We start from the raw sequence: 20,343 nt of genomic DNA, 5'->3' as shown, positions 1-20,343 counted from the left end.
ACCCTGTCCTAGTGCAGAATGGGGGTCCAGGTTCTGTGAGCAATGCCTTAAGATTTGCCGGGGCTCATACTGCTTTCTCTCTGCTCATTTTCACTGGAGAATGTAGGTTTTGCAGAGTTCTGCTTTTGCAAATATCCCCATTTCAGTGGGGTCCTGTCTTGTATGATAAATCTTGCACCCATTGGAAGTATTAAGAATTAATTATTTGCAATAGGAACAGCCCCAGATTTGGAAGTAGTTGCTGTCATGTGTTCTATTAATGGCAATTTAATGATGGAATATACTGCTGTAATTTCTAGCTGGGTTCTTAATCTTTAAGTAATGAAGACAATTCTGGATTGCCTCACCTAAGGATGGTAGGCAAGTAAAGCAACATGGAGCTTATATTGCATTGCTTCTATTTCAAATCAGGCTTGTTTGTTCAGCCTTACACTGCACATGGAAGTAACTATGGCAATGAAATGTAGTAAAGCCCCATTCATCACTTTATGCATGAGAAGTTGGCATGTCTTGGCCAGGCGGAACAGGAGATCAGGAATCACTAGAGCCATTCATGCAACACATGTTGGTGAAGGAGTCCTATGTTGCTTGGCTTTTCTAGGCAGGCCAAGATACTAGAGCAGTGTAGCACAGAGAGAGTATTAGTATGTAAGTAGAGACCTAATTTTCCACTTGCTTGACAAGGAGCTTGCCTCCTTCTTAGCTTTGTTCTCCCATTTTCCCCTCTGTATCAATGTCAGTCTTTTTCCTTTTGCTAAAGGATCCTTGTGCTCTCCATGCAGCCCTTTTTCTTGTCTCTGCCAGGGCAAATCCCCAGGCAGGGATTGTCTTTTGTCATGTGGTACTGCAGTGCTTAAGTGACATTAAGTCCTCACTAGCTTAGGACTTTTGTGCACTAGCATAAAAGAATCCTAAATGAAGTTCTGCCACCACTTTCCTCTGCAGGTTCAGGCAGGCTGTGCAAGCTCTCTATTCATTACTCTCCTACTTTGTGGTGTTGAGATATTACTACTAGAAGTCACTTGCCCAGAGTGTTAAGGAAAGATGTTAAAAGATGTCAAGAAAACCTGGTGTTGTGATTCCACTCAGTTTCCCTTTTATTAGATAGTGTGTGGGTAGCATTAACTGATAAAATGGACTAATTGGTCATGTATTGTTAACTGGTTTATCTGCAGAGAAGTGTTCAGGTTATTCTACCCTATCTGTATCACTGTGATACTGCAAGGATCAGTTAATAGTCATTACAGAATCAGAATATGAAATCAGCTGCATGGTGACTGAAGGCTGCCAGTGTAACTCAGTGGCCTGATTCATGGCTCAGGTTGTGTTTAAGTATCTTCAGTGTTTCTCCACTCTTGTTTGTCAATAGGGCTAAGTATGAGCTGTTATCTGAGGAATTTCTCTTATTGATTGGTTGATGGAATTCAGATAAGGGTCAGTGTTGTTTTCAAAGTAAGTTACATGGTTCTCAGTGAGAACAGACACCCTTATGGGAGCATCAGCAAACAGATTAGCAGCTCCCAGGGATTTTTCAGCAAAATCTGGTTATTGCCATGCTTAGGGCATGGGTGTATCTAGTTGCTGGTTTCATGTACTACCACTCAGGAGCTGTGCTGTGCCAGCTCAAACTGGAATCTTAAGTTGCATCAGTCTGTACTCTTTTTGTTCTAAAGTTGGTGAGGAATCTGCTGTATCTGGCTGGGATTTCTGGGATGTTAAATGATACCTGTGTGTCAGACATTATAGAGGCTCAATGGGACTCATGCAGGCAAGGCATCACTCTGATTTTGGGACCTCAAGTGCCTGTGGAAAGCGGAAATGCTCGTAGGTGGCTGTGCAATACGTGATTGGTGTCTGTGTTTTGAGGGTTTGTTGGAAAAGAGTCCGGTCTGTGTGGCAGAAACTTCAGCTTTTGGGAGTGACCTTTCTCAGGTCTGAAATGGTTGGAAGTTGCGGAGTTTGCAGGATTCATTCTGCTCTCGGTCACTTCACCACCTCTAGGCTGGCTCATTCTCTTTCCACCCCTCCGCAGAGGCTTGTGGCTGTGGCCATCTGAGCATCTCCCAAGGATATGCCAGCAATGAATGAGCTCTATTTAAGGCTGGCCCTGAAAGCCACCGCCTACGTTTCAGCTAACTGCAGGACGTGTCAACACAATCACTTGGAGGCTTTCAGCTTGCTGGAGCCCCTGTCAGCACTCTGCAGCTTCTGTGAACTGCCTGATCAGCAGTGCTAGGACTATTAATATTTATAAACCTTGAATAATACAGGGCTTTGGTGTACCTGAGAGACCATATGTTGGCCTCCAATCCCCAACAAAGCACCTGAGATCAGTGTGCCTACAACCCTGGCTGGTCCACTGCTGTGGTCCCAGAAGGGGAAGGAGCTGGAGCTTTTCCCCTGGAGGGCCTCTGTTGTTGGATTTCTCCTTCCTTCATTAGTTACCAGAGCACATCATCTTCATCCTTCAGGGCCAAGCTGTGGGTTTCTTTTAGTCTGGAGTCTTTTATTGCTGTGCTGTGCATTTATTACAGGGCTTGTGACCTTGGTTTGGGGTTTTTTCCACCCTTTGGTACAGATGCATTGATCTGGGTGTGGTTTGCAGGGAGAGAGGGCTCAGATTTTTTTTCCTTTTTAATTTAATTTTTGCTTCTAGCGGTTGTCTTGAATTGTGCAAAGGTGCTTGGTAACCATTTGGACACAGATGCCTCCAAATTAACATTTAATGTATGCGTGTGCAAAGATGCACCCTGATGAATAATGCATAGGAACGAACAGCTTGGTGATTGGGTTCAGTTCAGAGCAATATTACATATGGATTAGCGTTAGGACCCACATCAGCAGTGTTAATAACATGGATCAGGTGGAGACAGCCCAGCCAAACCTATTGTGTGCAGCACCGTTGGGATGAAAGTGGCTCTCCATCCCCGTACATGGGCTCAGCTAGACTTGCAGAGCCACGTGGGGTCTTCTATTGAACCAAGCCCTTTGGTTCGGACACCACTGAGGTTCAGAAACCACGAAGGCTCGGAAACCCCTGCTCCACATCACCCACTGCTGGAGCAGTTCATTGGGTGCAAACCCGAAACAATAAGTCAAAAAGGGTCCCAGACGCAAGCAGCTCTCGCAGCCACGAGGAGCAGGAGGGTGGGATAGAGCCCAGCAGCTCATGCGAGCCTCTTGTGGGGCGGTTCTGGGGGCTTGGGACGTGGCCCTGAGGCACCCCCCGAGCCGGGTGGTGCTGAAGGGACAGCGCCCGCGGCCGGCCCGGATGTCGTGTGCGCGTGTCCCTGCTTCTCCCACTCCAGCCCCCTCACCTCTTTGCCCCGCTGTCTCCCCACGGCCCCCCATGCATGGGCGAGAGCGGAGTGGCAGAAGGGCTGCTGCGCTGTCTCCTCCTCTAGAAACCTGCATTCAGCTGGAGCCGCCTTTGGCTGCCTCCCCTGATCCCCTGCAGGGAGGGCCTGGGGGCTGCTGGCGTTGCAGAGGCTTAATTGACTCCAGAGGTCACTAATTTCAGCTCCTGGAGGTAAGTCCTGGTTAACGGCTCGTTTTCCTGGCTCACTCGGTTCCCACACCCCTCGTCCATCTGTGTCTCTTTCTCATTCTCTCTCCAGTGCCATCAATCAGCCCTTTTCATCCCCCGAAGAGGGTCCACCTGAGTCAAGGCACCAGCGATGCCCCGAAACCCAGAAAGATGAGTCAGCATCTTGCCTCCCACTAGCCCACTGACCCAGCCCTCCAGCTCTGCTGCTCTGAGAAAAGTGAGGAACAAAAGGATTCCTGGAGCACTCCCTGGCTCCACCATTGTGGGGCTGGGGGGAGGAAGACAGAGCTCCTCGCTGCCCTGCCTTGGGAACACGCCTCCAGAGCAGCGGAGGTGAGGGGGGGGCTCTGTCCCCATCAGCCTCTGGGCAACTCGTAGTGATAGCAGCAGCACGCCAGGGAAGGGGAGGGCGAAAGGGAGGGTGTGATGGGCGCTACTGCTCCAACCTGATCGAGTCCATTTGCCAATTCACCACGCGCATCACTTCCGGATCAGTCCTCAGTTTCTGCTGCAGAGTGAGGAATTTTTTAATTTTTTATTTTTTTTCCCCTCTCCTTTTCCCTCCCTCCCCATCTGGATGCTGGGAACTTGAAACCTCCTCCCTTGATTGCAGCAGGATCTGCCCCAACCTTCCCTTAACTTTGCACCGCATCACAGAAAACAGAGCAGCGAGCCACAGGCTACCTTGCACTGATGGGGGCAGGGGACCTGCCAGGCACAGCCCTTTGCAATTGATGTTGCCGTATCTCTAGGACCCTGAGCAATCGCTTGCTGCTTTTTTTTTTCCTCTCCTTTTTTCGTGTGTGCGTGTGTGTGTGTGTGTCTGTGTGTGTGTGAAGGATCCTCCTGGTTACTGCTGTTATTTTCCCTTAGCAGGGAGACCACACAAGCCATGGCTGAGAAGAAGCAGTCTGGGCGGCCGGGTGAGGAGGAAGAAGTGCCAGCCTTCTTCAAAAACCTGGGCTCGGGCAGTCCCAAGCCCCGGCAGAAATTCTGTGGCATGTTCTGCCCCGTGGAAGGCTCCCTGGAGAACAAGACCATCGACTTCGACTCCCTCTCGGTGGGCCGCGGATCTAACAAAGTGGTGGCAAAGCAGAAGGATGTTGCCCACCTGGGTCCGGATGCTCAGTCCGTCTATTCCAGGCAGAGCAGGAAGGGAGGGGAACCATCTGTTGATTTCGGGAGAAAGGTGGAGATCAGGAGTGCCACTGGGAAGGAGGCGCTGCAGAACCTGAATGACAAGGTGGGTGCTTATATATATGTGTGTGTGTGTGTGTGAGATGCCACTTGAGCACACGATCGGCTGCAGAAGGGATCTGTCCTTTCCACCCTGCAGTTTCTTGCCTTTATGTCACTTGCATGTATGTGGTTGCCAGTGTCTTCCCCTAAGAAGCAGCATCTCTCCTAGAGCCTTTTCTAATGTCACCCGTGTGCTCTCTGCAGGTGTGTGTGTATGTGCACAAGGTGCAGGGCAGAAGAAAGGAGCTCCTGCTCCCACAAACACCCTTCCCTTCCCTGCACTGCCTTCCACTGTGCTGATAGAGATGGACTTTTTTCTTTCCCAAGCGTTTTCCCAGCACCACGGTAGCAGAATGCCCCACCCAGCTCAGTGACTGCAGCTCACGGGAACAGAAATGCAATTGTTAGCAAAGGAGCATCCCTGAGCATCCACCTACAGGGATCAAATCCCTGCAGGCTTCTTCCAGGGGAAACTCCTGCCCTTTCCTCCCAGGGGAGGACAGGCTCCAGAGTGACCCCTGGGAGCTGTATTTCAATACCAATTTCAATCAAGGCCTCTGGCTACAGTGGGGATTTTTGCCTGGGGAATATCTGGAACTTTCACAGGAATGTGGTGTTCTCTTAGAAACCCACTGAACTCCTCCCAGCCTTTTAAGACTCCTGAAGCTATTTTGTCACACTCTTATGTGTGTAATAAAGCCTGTCCTCTTCCTGAGGCAAAACCTATTTAACCCCCAGGTCTAGCTGACCATGCATGTTTGCTTGCCTCAATAAATAGATTTAAACAAGCTTTATTCAGATCTGAGCCTTGAAATACTCCATGGGTTCCTCTGACAATGCTGGCTCCCTTGCATAGGCTGGAAGAGCAGAAATGAATGAAGCACTGACAGCAAACTGACAAACTCCCAACATACAGGAGAAGAGTTTCTCTGAGCAGTCTGCCAGTGGTTTTACAGAGCAGTCCTTTCTTCTGGAACTGGTTTCTAGGATGTGCCCCCTGATTTTTACTGGTGCTATGGATTGCATGTACAGGGCAGAAATCTACCTGGTATTTAGAATATTGGTTCCTTCACCACTTTCTCCTGCTTTCAGAAATGTGCAGTGTTACTATGAGTGTTACTGGGGGCTCACTCTCCCCAGATCAGATCTTTGCTTCTTCCTACTCTTGCTTCATCCATCTGTATTTACACGTGTGAACAGCTGCTGTTATGGTAAGATCACAAAGGTAGGCCCTGATTTTAGGAATTGCTACTTATCAACCTTTAACTAGGAGTGGGATGAGCTCCACACCGCTTCAGACCTGATTTGCCAAACCCAAACACACAAATGCCTATGGTTTGATTAGAACATGGTCAACTGTCTACTATGAGTAACCTTCCATGCTGAATTAGTCTTGTTGGACTAACCAGGGTGCATCTCAAGGATGAAGGGCACACACCTTTTCATCTTGGGGAGTCAAAGGTTTTGCAATTCAGGACACTTCCAGGACTAAGTTGGGCAATTTGAAGCAGTGATGCCCTGCAGGACATAAATCTAAGCAGGTGATAAATGAATTCTGAAATGATTAATTGTTTTGTGATAAAAGGATTCTGGTATAATAAAAACCTTTGAGTACAGTATGGTGGAAAATGACAAGTCCACATATTGGTTTAAAAGTGTGGAGTTTTGGTTCTACTTTAAAGATTGTCATAGAAATGTTAACTGAAGGTATGAAGTAATGGAATAGCACAAACCACTTGAGTTGTTTCTCATTATCTTTTACACATCTGATGCCAATGGATTGTGTTGTGAGGGGTTCTGGGTAAGTGCAGCCTTTTATTACAAATGCCTTGCTATGGATTGGCACTTTATTGTAGGAGTAGTTTAGCTTTGCTTTTTCAGCTGACTGCATCCATGGTTTGCATCAGTGGTTAGATCCTCAGCAGATAAAACTGGCTTTACTTGAGTGTAGTTAATAGAAATGTGTTTATAATCAAAGCTCAACGTGTTACAAGGTAAAAAGTGTTGCAGGAAGTGGTGTTAAAGGAAACTGCATTAAAATAATTTAAGATGGGAGTTAAAAGGCTTCTGAAGTTTTGCAGCTGAATTTGGCACCTTACTTGCAAACCTCTGTCTTAAGCATTTAATAGCACATCTGAAATAGGTTTTCCCTGGGTAGAAGGTCCACTCTTTCCTTGTGATAGGAATCTAAATTATATGCTAAATATATGCTAATTTACAGGATCTTGCGTTATTTCACAGTAGGCTGGGAACCTTATTGCTGTTTTTTCCTTACCCTGAGACTGACAATAATTGCAATTTTTAGCAATAGGTGGAACAAAGAACAGCAACCCAAAGACCGTATCATGAGCTAATGGGAATGGGTGCCCATCAGCTGGAGGCAGTAGAGACAGGTGGAAGTATTTGTGCCCATGACTGGATCCAAAGTGGGTTTAGAACCACAGCCATCCTTTCTGTCACTGTATAGAAAGGTCTTGTATTAATCTCCCCTGAAGTAATTAACAAATGAAGATGGACAAGCTATATTTTATTTTTCTGAGGTCTTTACTGTCCAGAGGATTAAAAAAAAAAAAAAGGAATGTAATTATTCCACATTAAATTGCAATATATTGTTCTGCAGGTGAAGATAAGGGTAATAACATCTCTTTGTGTCTGTCCTGTCTAGGGTATTGTGTAGCATCTATAATGGCCTCGCTGTATTGCCTCTGGGCCGTGCTGCCTCATCATTCAGGGTTAAGATCATCTCTAGAGGCACCAGAAAGGCTCCGTTATACTCTTTTAAGCAGCGCTTTGCAGTTAGGCCTCTGGAGGCAGTGTGACCTATTCAACAGGTCTGTAACTCAGCACAGCTGAGGGCTCTGCCTCTTCCCAGCTGCCAGGCCTTGGAGAATTCCCTGTGCTTCTCCTTCCCATCTTAAACTTGGTCATCTTCCCTGTTTAGACCATTAATGGCCAAAACCCCCTTGGTGACTGCTTGCTTGACCTAAGTCATTTCTCTACTTCCCAGATTTCCCATGTGCATAATTGGTATTCCTTCTGCCTTGTGCAGCTCTTTGGGAAAGAGATGGTCTCTTAGGGGACATCTGCAGGGAAAAGCAATGTTTGATTGCAAGAGGGATCAGCAAGCCTAGGGCTTGTTTTAACTGAGTTTGCACAGAGAGCCTGGGGACATGCCAGGACTCTTCAGCACAAGCACAAGGCCTGGGATCACAGGTCTCTTCTGAAGCTGACAGCTGAAGTTCCTATTGCCATCTTGTTACTGCAGTGGCTAAGGTGGTTCCCCTGTGCAAGTCACCTTTTTTGCATCCTTTAGAAATAGTTTATTCCTTTGGGAATAAACTTTGGGACCTTTGGGAAGTGCAGAGCACTGGATGTCAACTACTATCTAAACCAGCAAAGCTGTGCCCTATTGTAATAAGTAACAGATATTATCAGAGACTAGGAAAATACTGTTCTTTTAGAATGGACAGGAAACGGATCACTTGCAAAACAGTGTCAGGAAGTTTTTGACATGAGTGGGCTTCTTCCTAAATCCTCAGAGCTCTCAGGATCATGATCATTCCTGGAGAGAAACAATGAGTAACAGGGCACTGTTGAGATCTCAGAATCATAATGCTCACTCTGGATCATTAATGGAACTGCTGTGTAAAAGCAAGAAGGTGTTTGACAGCTGGGAACGCAGTTCTGAGTTTTAATTTGTTACAATGCCTGCCATTTTTCTAGCTTTGCTTTAGTAATCATTGCTTGCAAAATAATCCTACAGCAGTGATGGAGCAATCCCTGCCAGATCCCTTCAGAACCCTGAAGAGGACTGTCTCTTGCCAAAGAACATGATGTGGAAGTAAATGAACTGTGGAGCAGTGGCTTGGGCTTGGTTAAGGACAGTGAGGATTGGAGTGCAGCTGAAATGCTCAGGACGTTACTCTAACAAACACTCTATGACAAGATCTCTGTTCTCAAAAGGTTATTTCTGAACCTTCCCAAGGTTTCCTGGGATTTTGAAGGAAACAAAATCAATTGGAAAGTTAATTTCAATTTTCAGATCATGCATACGTTCCTATCGACCTGTTTGTGTGGCTGGAAAGTGAATCTCAGATTCACCCTCTGAACCTAAGACAGTCTGCATTCAAAAAAGATGAGGCTGTTTCCCTGAGCAGTTGTATGATTTTACCTCCTCATAATAGCACGTTTGATCTCTGTTGTCATTTCCCTATCATGACACTTAATTTTAATGTATTTCCTATAAGGTATTAAAACAAAGATGTCCATTGGCAGGTATAATTTATAGTGATTAATAATTCACAGCACTATTATGCTCTTTGGGGAAGGACAGATGAACTCCTGCTATGTATCAGCCTGTATTTAATCCTCCCAACACTTCATACGATGCAGGGGATTGATGGGTACGTGGGAAACCCCTTTCAAGCCATGGAGACTCAGAGCTGATACAGCAGCTGGGGCAGAATCAGGACAGAATATTAGGGTGTGATCAGGGAACTTATTAAAGCCCTTCTGGCCTCTTGGTCCTGCTGCCTCTGACTGCAGTAAGAGGAGCCTCACTGACTTTGGCAGGGGGGATTCTCCCACAGGGAGTAGGGATTAGGAGCTGTAACAAGCCCAAAGGGAAATCCAGAGCTTGTTGATGCTGTAGTGCTAGGACTGCAGTTACTTCTAGGAATGCTTTAACTCCATCTCTGATCCTTCTTTTTGTGCCAGTTTTAAAATGTGTATTTCCATTTGCAGCTTTTATAACTGCATAGGAATATGTCCTTGTGGATGAACCTTGAAGAAATCAGTAGGAGTAAAAGCAGTTGGGTGTTGCAGAAATTCTGTGGGGTTTGTGGCAATTACACTGCAATTCCTTAGAGAAAGGGTTTCTTTGTCCCAGCTTTGTCACAGCCATCCAGTAATTCCACAGTGGGAATAAAATTCCTTGATATGTGCACGATGGTAGTGTGTAGAATCTGTGAAGTTAAGATTCAGAGCTTCTGCAAATTGATTTCCACTGATGCCTGTGATGATTTATTTTAGCACAGACTATCAGTGTGCAGAGATTCTCATATTCTTGTGCCATTTTCCCTCTAGACTTTTCCAGAAGACAAATTTAGACACAAACGCTTCGTTAATATGTGCTTGTGTTGCAGAGAGCCTGCACAAGATGTCCTACACCAGCTGGTATCTGTGCAGAGATGGCTGACAGCAACCCTGTGTATCCACTAGCCAAGATACCCCCAGCTAAAAGGAGTATCTGAAAGGGTGCTCAGGCATTGGAACAGGCTGCCCAGGGCAGTGCTGGAGTCACCATCCCTGCAAGTGTTCACACACCGTGTAGATGAGGCCTTCAGTGACACGGGTTGGTGCTGGCCTCGGCAGTGCTGGGGTAAAGGTTGGACTTCATGATCTTAAAGGGCTTTTCTAACCTGGTTGATTCTGTAATTCTAACTACCCTTGGGCTAGGGACAGGCCAGAGACACTCAGCCCATGCAGAGCACAGCTGTGGATGCGACAAAGGTAGAGACTGGCAGTGCAGATGTGGGCATAATGCTCTGTTTTATGTATTTCCTCCACTGTTCTGCCATTTGGGGAAAGTTGTCAGGGCCCTTAGTGCTTATAGAGCATAACTGAAGGTGGTTTATGTGCTGCTGTTCCACTGCTGATGTGACTTGGCTGCAGCAGCCTTACTGGTCCTGCAGGCAGGAGCTGGGTTGGCTGGCCAGCCTTCCCTCATCACTTCCCTTCATTAATGTTTGGCAGGGAAGATTTGGCAGCACTTGTTCTCTAGCACCTTGTAATTTTAGCCTGCTCAGCCTGCAGTAATGGACCTATGGAAGACAAAGAGCACCAACATTATCTAGAAATCCCATCACTTCCCGCAGTACCTTGGCAGGTGATGGCACTGCTGGATGACTGTGGCTTTACCAGAGGAAAGAGCCAGCTTTTGTAAAAGCAAAGAAAGATGCAGGTGGATATCTTTGTATTTTCTGATTCTTCCCCACTTGTTCTCATCCCAACATTGTCCTTTAGGTACAGGTCTTCTCCTTCCCTCCTGGTCAGCTCTCATCAAGTGTGTTCATACAGCAGCTAATTCCTTTGCTCAGCCAGTTTGTAACTACAGTCATCACTTTATTTATTTTGACACCCTTTTAGCTCATTGCTGAAAGGAAAGAAAATTGGGCCATATTGGCAATTGGTGTAATGGATTGAGAAGATACATCTAGGAACTCAGCTCTGCCTCCTCAGGTACACGCTAAATCATATAAAAGACTATAAAATCTGGTGCTGTGTAGATGTTGAATATTAACAACCATGTTTTTCAGCCCTTTAATCTCTTATTTTATTCTGTACTACGTAGGTTCTTGCAACATGGTGATGGGAAGGAAAAGCTAAGTGGCAACTGAAGATTCGTTATTACTTTCTGAACATAGTCACTACTGGATTCGAGTTCTGGAATGTTTCCAGAGGCCAGGAACTGCTGTTTTGAATTAGCCCCTGTGCAGTAAGGATTGTCTTTTAAAAACCAAGTATTTTAAATAGCTATCTTGGAGCAGATGAGAATAGGTTTAGAAATATTAGGGTATCATGCCCTTAAAGGTGCTTCTGTTTCTTCTACCACTACTGCAGTTCCACAACTTTTAGCATAATGTGGAGGGATGACCTGCCCATGCTCACGAGGCGAGTCAGTGCTGGAGCTTTTGGGTTCCTGCACGCATGTTTGTGGTTTTTCTTCATAACCACATTACTGCTGCCAGGGCAGCTGGACTTAGCACCTCTGACCAGCTGCCCAAGGGCCTTGATGCTCTCTCCCAAGCTCTAGGCGGTGTTTGCTTCCTCTCTGATAGCTCAAGACACTCTTTTGCCTAGCAAGCAGAGGCAAGAAACCACTAAGATCTAAAATTGAGAAGGAAAGCTACCATTAAAGAGGGGAAAAAAGGAACAGTTGCACTGTCTAAATTTAGAAATGTGATGTAGAAGCTTTCTTCCATGTTCTGAGCAAAAACGTGCTGAGGTTTCAAAACTTCTCCCAGCACAGATCAGAGAGGGGCAGGATAACCCCTTTAGTATTGTCTATTCTAATCACTAAATCAAAATAAAGCCTTGCAGGCTAATGAATAATTTTGCTACTGTCATAATGAGCCACTCTTTCATATGCTACTAATTGGATATTAACTGATTGGCGTATTAGTTACTTTAATGTTGCCTGTTGCTTTACCTGTACCCAGGAAAAGCATATTTACTCTTTTCCTTGTAGCGTCCTGTGAACTAATGTACAGAGAAGCTCCTGATAGTTATCTGTCAGAGCAGATGTGACTTTTATAATGATTTATTGCAGTAAATATACTGTAAGTTTTCACTACTTACAGGCTGTGCATGGTGCGTGGCATGAAACTAGTTTGGTTTGTGGCAATTATAACATTTTGTGATGGGAGAAGTTTGCCACTTGCTTTGTGTGATGTAAATGTGCTCCTGAGTGAGGGAAGAAGGTAAGTCTCTGTGGTCACTAATTGTCTGTTATAACCTTCAATCAGAATTGGGTTTGTGCTATTTCAGAGCTCTCCAAAAGGTGCCTTGTACCTTCCCTTGGCTGGTGTAAGAGGAACTGGGGTAAGCAGATGTATTTTGAGTGGCAGTCCCACACTCTGGCCTTGAACCCCATCTCTCTTCATTGCACTGGGGCAAGCACACTGTAAATAACAAGGCAATATTTATGCCATTTAATGCATTTCTTTCCTTGAAACACAGCTTAGTGAGAACAGGGCCTGAGAAATTTAAGCCTCCAAGTGTGACTGAAGCATTGAACACGGAGTTTGCACCACTGGAGTAGGAGCGAGTGGTCAGAGTGACAGGAGAGGACCATTATGGCTCTGTGCTCCCATCCCAGATTGCCTTGCCACTAAAGCTTCAGGTTAGTGACTAGGGGAGGAAGTCTTCACTCTGGGTTGTATTTTCTGGACAAGGAGGTGTGGGAAACGACATTCCCGAATCGTGCAGAAGTGGTGGCACTGCAAAGGGCCGGGAGCAGCTTCAGTCCTTGTTTCCCCCCCACGTTTGCTAGCGCTGCTTTAGCTTTCCGCTCGGGTAACGCCGAGAAGGGCGGGGTGGGACAAAGAAGATGGAGGGCAGCGCGTTTACCGGCTCGCCGGGCATCCGCCTCTCCGCAGCCCCGGCGGCTAATAGAACGAGGTAGAAAGAAAGAGGGGGGGGGAGTACCGCAGCCCAGGGAGTGCGGGCAGGTGCTGGGCTTGCTGCGGGATGCGGACTGAGTCTCCCCATCCCAATCGCATCCCGATCCCATCCAATCCCATCCCCGACAGCCGCCGCGCCGCAGCAGTGGGGCCCGATCCCCCCCTTCCCGACTCCCCTCTCCCGCGCCGCAGGTCCCGCCAGCAGCGCGCGGCGCCGCGCCCGCAGTGACGTCTCCTTTGCGCTAATTTGCATATCAGCTTTTTTCTCCCCTCCCCATTGCAGGGCGGCCGCTTTTCATTTGCATCCCGCCAGGCTCTCAGCCAATGGCGGCCCGAGCTAGCGCGGCCCCTTGTTGGCGGGAGGGACGGGAGGGGCCGGGGGCGCCCCGGAGCGCATGCGCTGTGATCTTAACCCGCGCCGCCGCCGCCGTTGGTGTCGGCGCTGCCCCCTCCGTGGGCTGGGCTCGGCGGGGCTGGGCTGAGCTCCGCGGGGCTGGGCTGGGGCTGGGCTGGGCTCCGGGCAGAGCAAAGAAAGGGAGAGGCGCAGGGCTGGCTGCTGCTCCCCTTCCTGCCATTGCGGAGAGCAGGGCTCGCCTCCCCGCCGTGCCGCGCCCTACCCGGAGGAGCCCCCCTCCCTTCCCCCGCTTCCCTTCCTTGGGGTTGTGTCCGTTCGGGATCGGGGGATTGATTTTTGGGTTTATTCTATTTTTTTAATTTCTGTGGTGGAGGGGAGGTCGGGGAGCAGCTGCTGCACGGGAGACAATAGCGCTACAGCAGCGGCCCCGCTTCCCCATCAGAAATAATAGAGGTATTACTGAATAACTGACTCGGGGAGCGCATTCCCAAGATGTCTTATCAGGGGAAGAAAAATATCCCACGGATCACGGTGAGTGGAGCGCACGGGGATGGGAGCGGGGGAGGGGTGTGCGGGGATTAAGCCCTTTGTGTGCGCGGGGAGCGGTGGCGGGTTCCCGGCGGGATAATGGGATCAGGCTGCAGCAGCGAGGAGGGGGGAGCGCGGAGCGGGGCGAGGCCGTCGGCAGCACCGGTGTCACCGGGGACAGCGGAGCCTCGCCGCGGGGATGGAGCCCCCGCCGCCCTCCTGCCCCCAGCGCCTGGCGGAGGCGGCTCGGAGCCCCGCGGCTGGCGCTGGGGATGAAGCGGGGTTGGTTTTCCTTCCCTGAGAAGCTTCTCGCAACGCGCCCATTTCCCGGTGCGATCCTGGGGGAGAAGGGAAGGAGCCGTTATATAAACCCCTCCCTTGGTTCCTTCATGGTGGGGGCTGATTTAGGGCAGGTACTGCGCTTCCAGCGATGCTAACTTCTTACGTAAGAGAAGATCTTCGCATCTAACGGGCTGCAAGAGCCCGTTTATGTTTTTGACACAAGAGTTTTTCATTATTGGCAGCGGTTCCTTCTCCCAGCCCCATGGACACACCCATCCTCATCTTCCTTCTTCCCCAGCCTCGGAGGCAGGAAAGTGAGCTCAGAAATGGAGCTTTGATGTGTGACATTGGTGCAGGAGCTGCTGGGCTGCACAGTTTTAAATGATGTGTAGGAGGTGCAGGGGATGCACAAAATCGCTGTGTGAGAAATGGAGCATCCTCCCTTTTTGCTTGGGAGGGGGGTTAGCTTCCCTCCTCGAGCCCAATGGAAGAGAGTTTAAAAAGATGCCTCTGTTGAAACGATGGAGGTTACAGCTGAATCACTGTCATGAGCCAAAAGTAGCGTGACGCATTTTCCTTACGACTGAGCGCTCTGATTGATGCTGTGTGCACCCGATGCGATTCTACAAAGATAAGGGATAGAAAAAACATCACATTTTGGTCCAGTTTGCTGTTGTGTAAACCTGGAATTCATTCCCCGAGACAGATGCTTGAAGAAGAAGGCTAATCCATGCCTGGCTATCCTGTTCATTGCACCAGCAGGGTAAATACGCACAGATTCAGCAGCAGGCCCTTTCATGGGTGCGAGCTGCAAGCGCTTTTGTCTCCGAGGTGGTTGAAATGAGCAGAGGGGTTCACACTGGTTTCGGAGCGCACCACACAGCCACAGCAGGAGACAGCAGAAGCGTTCCCAGCATCATTTCAGTGCTCCACGCTGCAGTTTTGTTGCTTATTATATATATTTATTTTTCCCTCCTTTCCTAATTGCTGCCCACTGCATTAGGACATGGGCTGTCAGTGACATCCATGGCCAGACAACCCCATTTCAGTAGTAGCTGTCTGTTTCAGTAGCACAAGGCGTCTGCACTAGAGGTGGGCATCAATACTGCAGTGTTTCTGGAGGTGGTAAACATGTAGGACAGTTTGCTGTAGAGGCTGCCATTGAAAGACAAGCGGGTTTTTCATGCCCCAAGTGAATTCATTCAGGCTTATTGGCATTCACAGCAGATTCTATATTTAAATCTTGGGGTTTTCTTTCTTTGTTCTTTTTTCTAAATGGGTGGCGTTACGCAGGGAAACTCTCCATTGCAGCAGTAGGAGGGAGGAGAAGGAGAAAAAGGAGGAGGAAGAAGAGACACTTAACATCTTGTAGATATTTAGCAGTTACATAAAAGGTGGATATAATGATATAAATCAGTAGCTGATGCAATTCATGTCACCCTTTTGTCATTGAAGAGCCATGTCAGCTTGTGTCAGTTGAGAACCAGGTGCTCCAACTGTTCAGTTTTATTATAAGCTCTTTAGCAAAACGCCTGATTCTTTTCTTCTGTTTGACCAGTGGAGTCCCAGCTTGAAATAAGGGTCCTGAGCACCACTGTCACTGTCTTTCATGTACTTAGGAGAAGTAAATGGGCACCACCAAGTCAAAGTCCTGCTTTCCACCCCTCCCTGAAGTCAGGTTTTGGTTTCACCAGTCTTTGGCAGTGCTGGTCTGGTTCTTTGTTCTCTTACCAAGATGTTTTGGGGAGGAGGAAAGAGAAATGAGACTTAAGTCCGAGTGCAGATTTCAAGGGCCATGGTGCAGTTTAATCTGAACACTGCGTAATGTGTGTATGTCCCTAATACAGGGAAGGATGGAACCAGAGGATCACAGCAATCGCTCTGCAGTGTATTTCACCCTGTTTTATGACTAAAAATGTATGACTATGCAGTGTATTTCACCCTATTTTATGCATAAAAAGATGAGTTTGGTTTTGTTCTGAAACCTTGCAAAAATGAGCTGTGGCTTGGGCTGAGATACAGGCACATCTGCTGCCTGCCTGGTTGTAGTTACCTTTCTATTCCTGTCAAACTGCCTTCTCATTTGAGGGCATTTTAGTAACCATTTTGTTGAATCCTTCTCTTCAACTTAATCTGAGCTTATTTCCATCCGATGAGGCAGTGGTGCTCTGGAAAGGCAGCAAGAGGATCCACTGCATCGAAACATCACTCAGTTGGCCGAAATGAGTTTGTTTGTGTTGTGTAACTCGTGGCAACAGACTTTTGGTCCATCTCCCTGACAGCAGTTGACTCGCAGTGAGCCAAGCCCTGACTCCAGTGTGTGGGTGCGTATAGGAAAGTGTGCATATGACCAAGGCAGGGCAAAGAAGAAGAGATGTGGCTGTTACACATCTGTCACAGTATTATTTAGTGCCTGTGCTGCAGGTGATGGTTGCAAGCTGCAGGTATGGGTGCAGCTGCCAAGTAGACAAGCCTGCTGGAATCCAACTCCCTTTCCATTCTCATTCTTTTTTTTGGACCATTAGTGTGATGAAAGGGCTTGCAGATGAAATAAGGTATTTCATCTTCCCAGTTGAAAGTGCAGCAATTGACTTGTGTTTTGACATGTACTTCTGAATAATGCAGAGGATGCTTCCATCTCTTTTATCTCTGAGGTGACACTGCAGACTGTCAGCTTTCTCACAGCATAACCATGGCTTGTTGTATGCTTCTTTGTTGCAGAGTGATCGTCTTTTGATCAAAGGTGGTAAAATAGTGAATGACGACCAGTCTTTTTATGCAGACATTTACATGGAAGATGGGTTGATAAAGTAAGTGAAGCCTGATAATCATGCTGCGATTGAAAATGTGCAGAAATGTAGTGCAGATTAGCAAGGGATAACTCAGTGACCTATATTAAATTGCAGGGAGAAGTGAGTTTTTCATGTATATCCTGGTGTTTGATGGAGGAACTTTACAAACAAGGTGTTGAATTAAATAAGCAAATGGGCCCAAGCCCCACTGTTATTAAAGCATGGGTAAGAGGAGGTACTTGTGCTTAATTTTAGCCATGTGCATAGCCCCATGCTGAGGCAACACATATGTTAGAAGTTATTTGTGTTGTAACATTTTACCAGGCTATGACTTAAGATATTTTGAAGCCGGAGTTCAGCATCTTAACACAGTTAATTCTGGTTTGGGGTAAGAGGCTGGACTTAGGTGACCTCTTGAGGTCTCCTGCGGCGCTGTCTTCTGTGGTTCTGTGAGGCAAGGATCAGTCCAACCCCCCTTAAAGCTAAAAGTCAACAGAATCCCAGCCTGGTTTGTGTTGGAAGGGACCTTAAAGCTTATCCAGCTCCAACCCCTGCCACAGGCAGGGACCCCTTCCACTGGAGCAGCTTGCTCCAAGCCCCTGTGTCCAACCTGGCCTTGAGCACTGCCAGGGATGGGGCAGCCACAGCTTCTCTGGGCACCCTGTGCCAGCGCCTCAGCACCCTCACAGGGAAGAGCTTCTGCCTAAGAGCTCAGCTCAGTCTCCCCTCTGGCAGGTTCAAGCCATTCCCCTTGGCCTGTCCCTACAGGCCCTTGTCCCAAGCCCCTCTCCAGGTTTCTTGTAGGTGCCTTTTAGGTAATGGAAGACTGTTACAAGGTCTCCCCTCATCCTGTAGTTTAAGGATTGAGGTTTGGACCTCTTTCCAGCATGCTGCTGTGTTTCAGTCCCAAAACACGTGTTTCTGGCACATTGAATATATATTACATATCTCTTTGGAAAATTACTCCTAGGAAAAAAAGGACGAGGCAGAGGTTACAAACAAGGAATTTTCCTGTTCTGGCTGAAGGGTCAGCACATGTGCTTTGTTAATCAAGGTTAAAAGTTAAAGGAGCCAGCCAAAGACAGTTAATGAGTTGCCATAAATGTATCATCCACTATTGCTCTTCCAAAAATAGGTTTGTAAAGAGCTGGACTGGAGAAGCCTTTGAGGGTCTCATCAGGGATTTAGTAACCAGTATCCGCATGGGTTTATGTTTGTGCACGGACTACATAATGCATGAAAGTAGACTATACAGAGGCAAAAGCTCTTCCAGGGCTCCCAAAACAATGCTAACATCAAAATTGCTGTTAGGCAGCTAGAATCAAGTGTTGAACTGGCACTTGGCAACCTCAGTCCAGCCCCAGTAAAGCTGCTCACAGGCTCTTGCTGGGTTTGGTGCAGTGATCATCTGCCAGTGTGGTTTCTTGTCCTTCCTGTTAAGTCTGAGGTCCTGAAGTTAGTTGCACACTTTGCTCTTGTACAAGTGCTTCAAGGGGAAGGACTGGAATCAAATGATCTTAAGGTCCTTTCCAACCCTAACCATTCTATGATCCTATGTATGCATCCTGATCCTGTAAGTTGCTTTATATGGAAAAAGAAAGCGCTAGCCAGGTTAAGTAGCACAGGGGTGTATGTTTACAGGCTGTTTGCCTTGCTTGTGTCTGACTTGCTGTTTGAAACCCATTTACCCAGGCAAATAGGAGAGAATCTGATTGTGCCAGGAGGAGTGAAAACTATTGAAGCTCATGGCAGGATGGTGATTCCTGGAGGGATTGATGTTCACACCCGCTTCCAGATGCCGGAACAGGGGATGACGTCTGCTGATGACTTCTTCCAAGGGACCAAGGCTGCGCTGGCTGGGGGCACCACCATGATCAGTAAGCTGGTTGTTTTTTCTCTTCCCATTTACTTCTCTCTTTCTCAGATAAGTTCAGAAACTGCAGGCTCTGTAAGTCGTGTATTTTGGACCAGGTTGCTGAGATGAGCTTGTGTAGGGGTAGGAAAAGCAGTGGCAAAGCAGGACCCTAGGGTTTCCACGTCCTACAGCTGTCAGTCACTCCACTCATCCTCTCTGCAAGATTTACCTTGTCACTTCATATCCAGGAATCTGACTTGGCCAGATTCTTGGGTCTGCTCCTACTGAAACCAGTGTCACTTTGATCTCTGGCACCAGCAGCAGATTCTCCACATTGCTGCTTCCCAGTTCCTTTCTTCATGATGTCTGTGGGTAGATGTCCATCATGTGGTTCACACCCAGAAGCTTGATGTCCATGTACTTTGGGTCTTTGAAAACCAGGCCACTTATTTGAAGATTTGCACATAGCCATGTATGTACACAGCTCTAGCACCAGGATCTGGGTTAGCACTGTGTCGTAGGTGCTCATGTCCTCTTTTGGAGGAAGAGAGAAATTGGGAAATGAAAGTATCTCAAAATAAAACGACAGACAGACTGACTGTTCTGCTGACAGCAGGATCAGACACTCCCAGTGTTCCCTCTGGCTCTTAAAATGCCTCATGAATGACTTCCAGGCTGTCTGTCCCCATTTGTGTTGGCTACAGATGCTTGGCTAGTCAGAGCCAGGATCTTGAAGCTCCATAAGTGAGTCATTGTTAGCCTTGGTGGAGCTAGAGGCAAAAAATACAACCCTGTGTTGCAGTGGAGCTGATCATGTGTAAACTGTAACCCGGCGCCCTGGAGTCTGTTGCCGCATACGGGGATCAAGGATAAAGGTGTAAAGTGATACAGTAGTTGAGCATCTTGCACTCTTTCATGTGCTCCGAGGTGCTGCCACTTCAGAGGAGGGGAGTTAAAGTACAGAGAAATACTGTCTGATCCACGGATATAAGGAGATCTTGGGCACAGCCAGGAATCAGCCTAACTCCTTGGTTCAAACGTAGCTCCTTATGGACTAGAAAATCCTCATCTCTTAGGGGGTGGTTATGAGCGATGCTCCCATGTGTGGGCTGTGACTGATTGACACGGAGGTTGGGAGTAGGAGCCAAGGGTCTAAACACAGCTGGACTATTCGTGTTTCAAAAGCAAGTCTTTTATTTTGGGTCTGGACCGTACTAAGAGGCTGTGTCTGGCCCATGCTTCAAACAGATAACCTTGAAATAACCCAGGAAATGATTTTTCATAATGTTATCACTGTAGAGTACTGTGTATGAAGATAACTCACACGTGCAGAGAACGCGAAGTGGGAGCATAGCTGCGGATGGTCTCGTTCTGCTTCTAATATCCAGTTTTTCTTCAGTCTTTCCTGTCAATTTAAATTAGTAAGACTGAAATGGTATTTTCTTTTCAGTTTCAGTTCACTGACTTTGTTCATTCGTTGTTCCTTTGTCATTGGTACACCTGGTTCACACTTGAATTACCACTTCATTCTTCCTTGTTAAGCTCAGTTAGATCAAAATACC

General features: G+C 47.4%; 1 protein-coding gene across 2 annotated transcripts in view; it reads left to right on the top strand.

Annotated features, from left to right (window-relative positions):
* Nucleotides 1-3,623: 3,623 nt before the first annotated feature.
* Nucleotides 3,624-20,343, top strand: part of DPYSL2 (dihydropyrimidinase like 2) — a 49,638-nt gene continuing 32,918 nt past the window's right edge. The window contains exons 1-4 of one of the 2 annotated variants that reach the window (XM_061349720.1): nucleotides 3,624-3,764; nucleotides 4,421-4,790; nucleotides 16,856-16,944; nucleotides 18,619-18,803. In XM_061349720.1, coding sequence (XP_061205704.1) covers nucleotides 4,440-4,790; nucleotides 16,856-16,944; nucleotides 18,619-18,803 — 625 coding nt within the window. In that variant the 5' untranslated portion in view covers nucleotides 3,624-3,764; nucleotides 4,421-4,439. Of the gene's footprint in view, nucleotides 3,765-4,420; nucleotides 4,791-13,432; nucleotides 13,856-16,855; nucleotides 16,945-18,618; nucleotides 18,804-20,343 lie in introns of those variants that run through there. The other variant, XM_061349721.1, reaches the window with a different exon arrangement.

The sequence above is a fragment of the Neopsephotus bourkii genome, unplaced genomic scaffold (assembly GCF_033783945.1).
Source record: "Neopsephotus bourkii isolate Nb327-2 ecotype Australia unplaced genomic scaffold, CSIRO-AGI_Nbou_v1 NB_457, whole genome shotgun sequence".
NCBI classification, from domain to species: domain Eukaryota; kingdom Metazoa; phylum Chordata; class Aves; order Psittaciformes; family Psittacidae; genus Neopsephotus; species Neopsephotus bourkii.
This window is presented reverse-complemented; position numbering and strand designations above follow the sequence as displayed.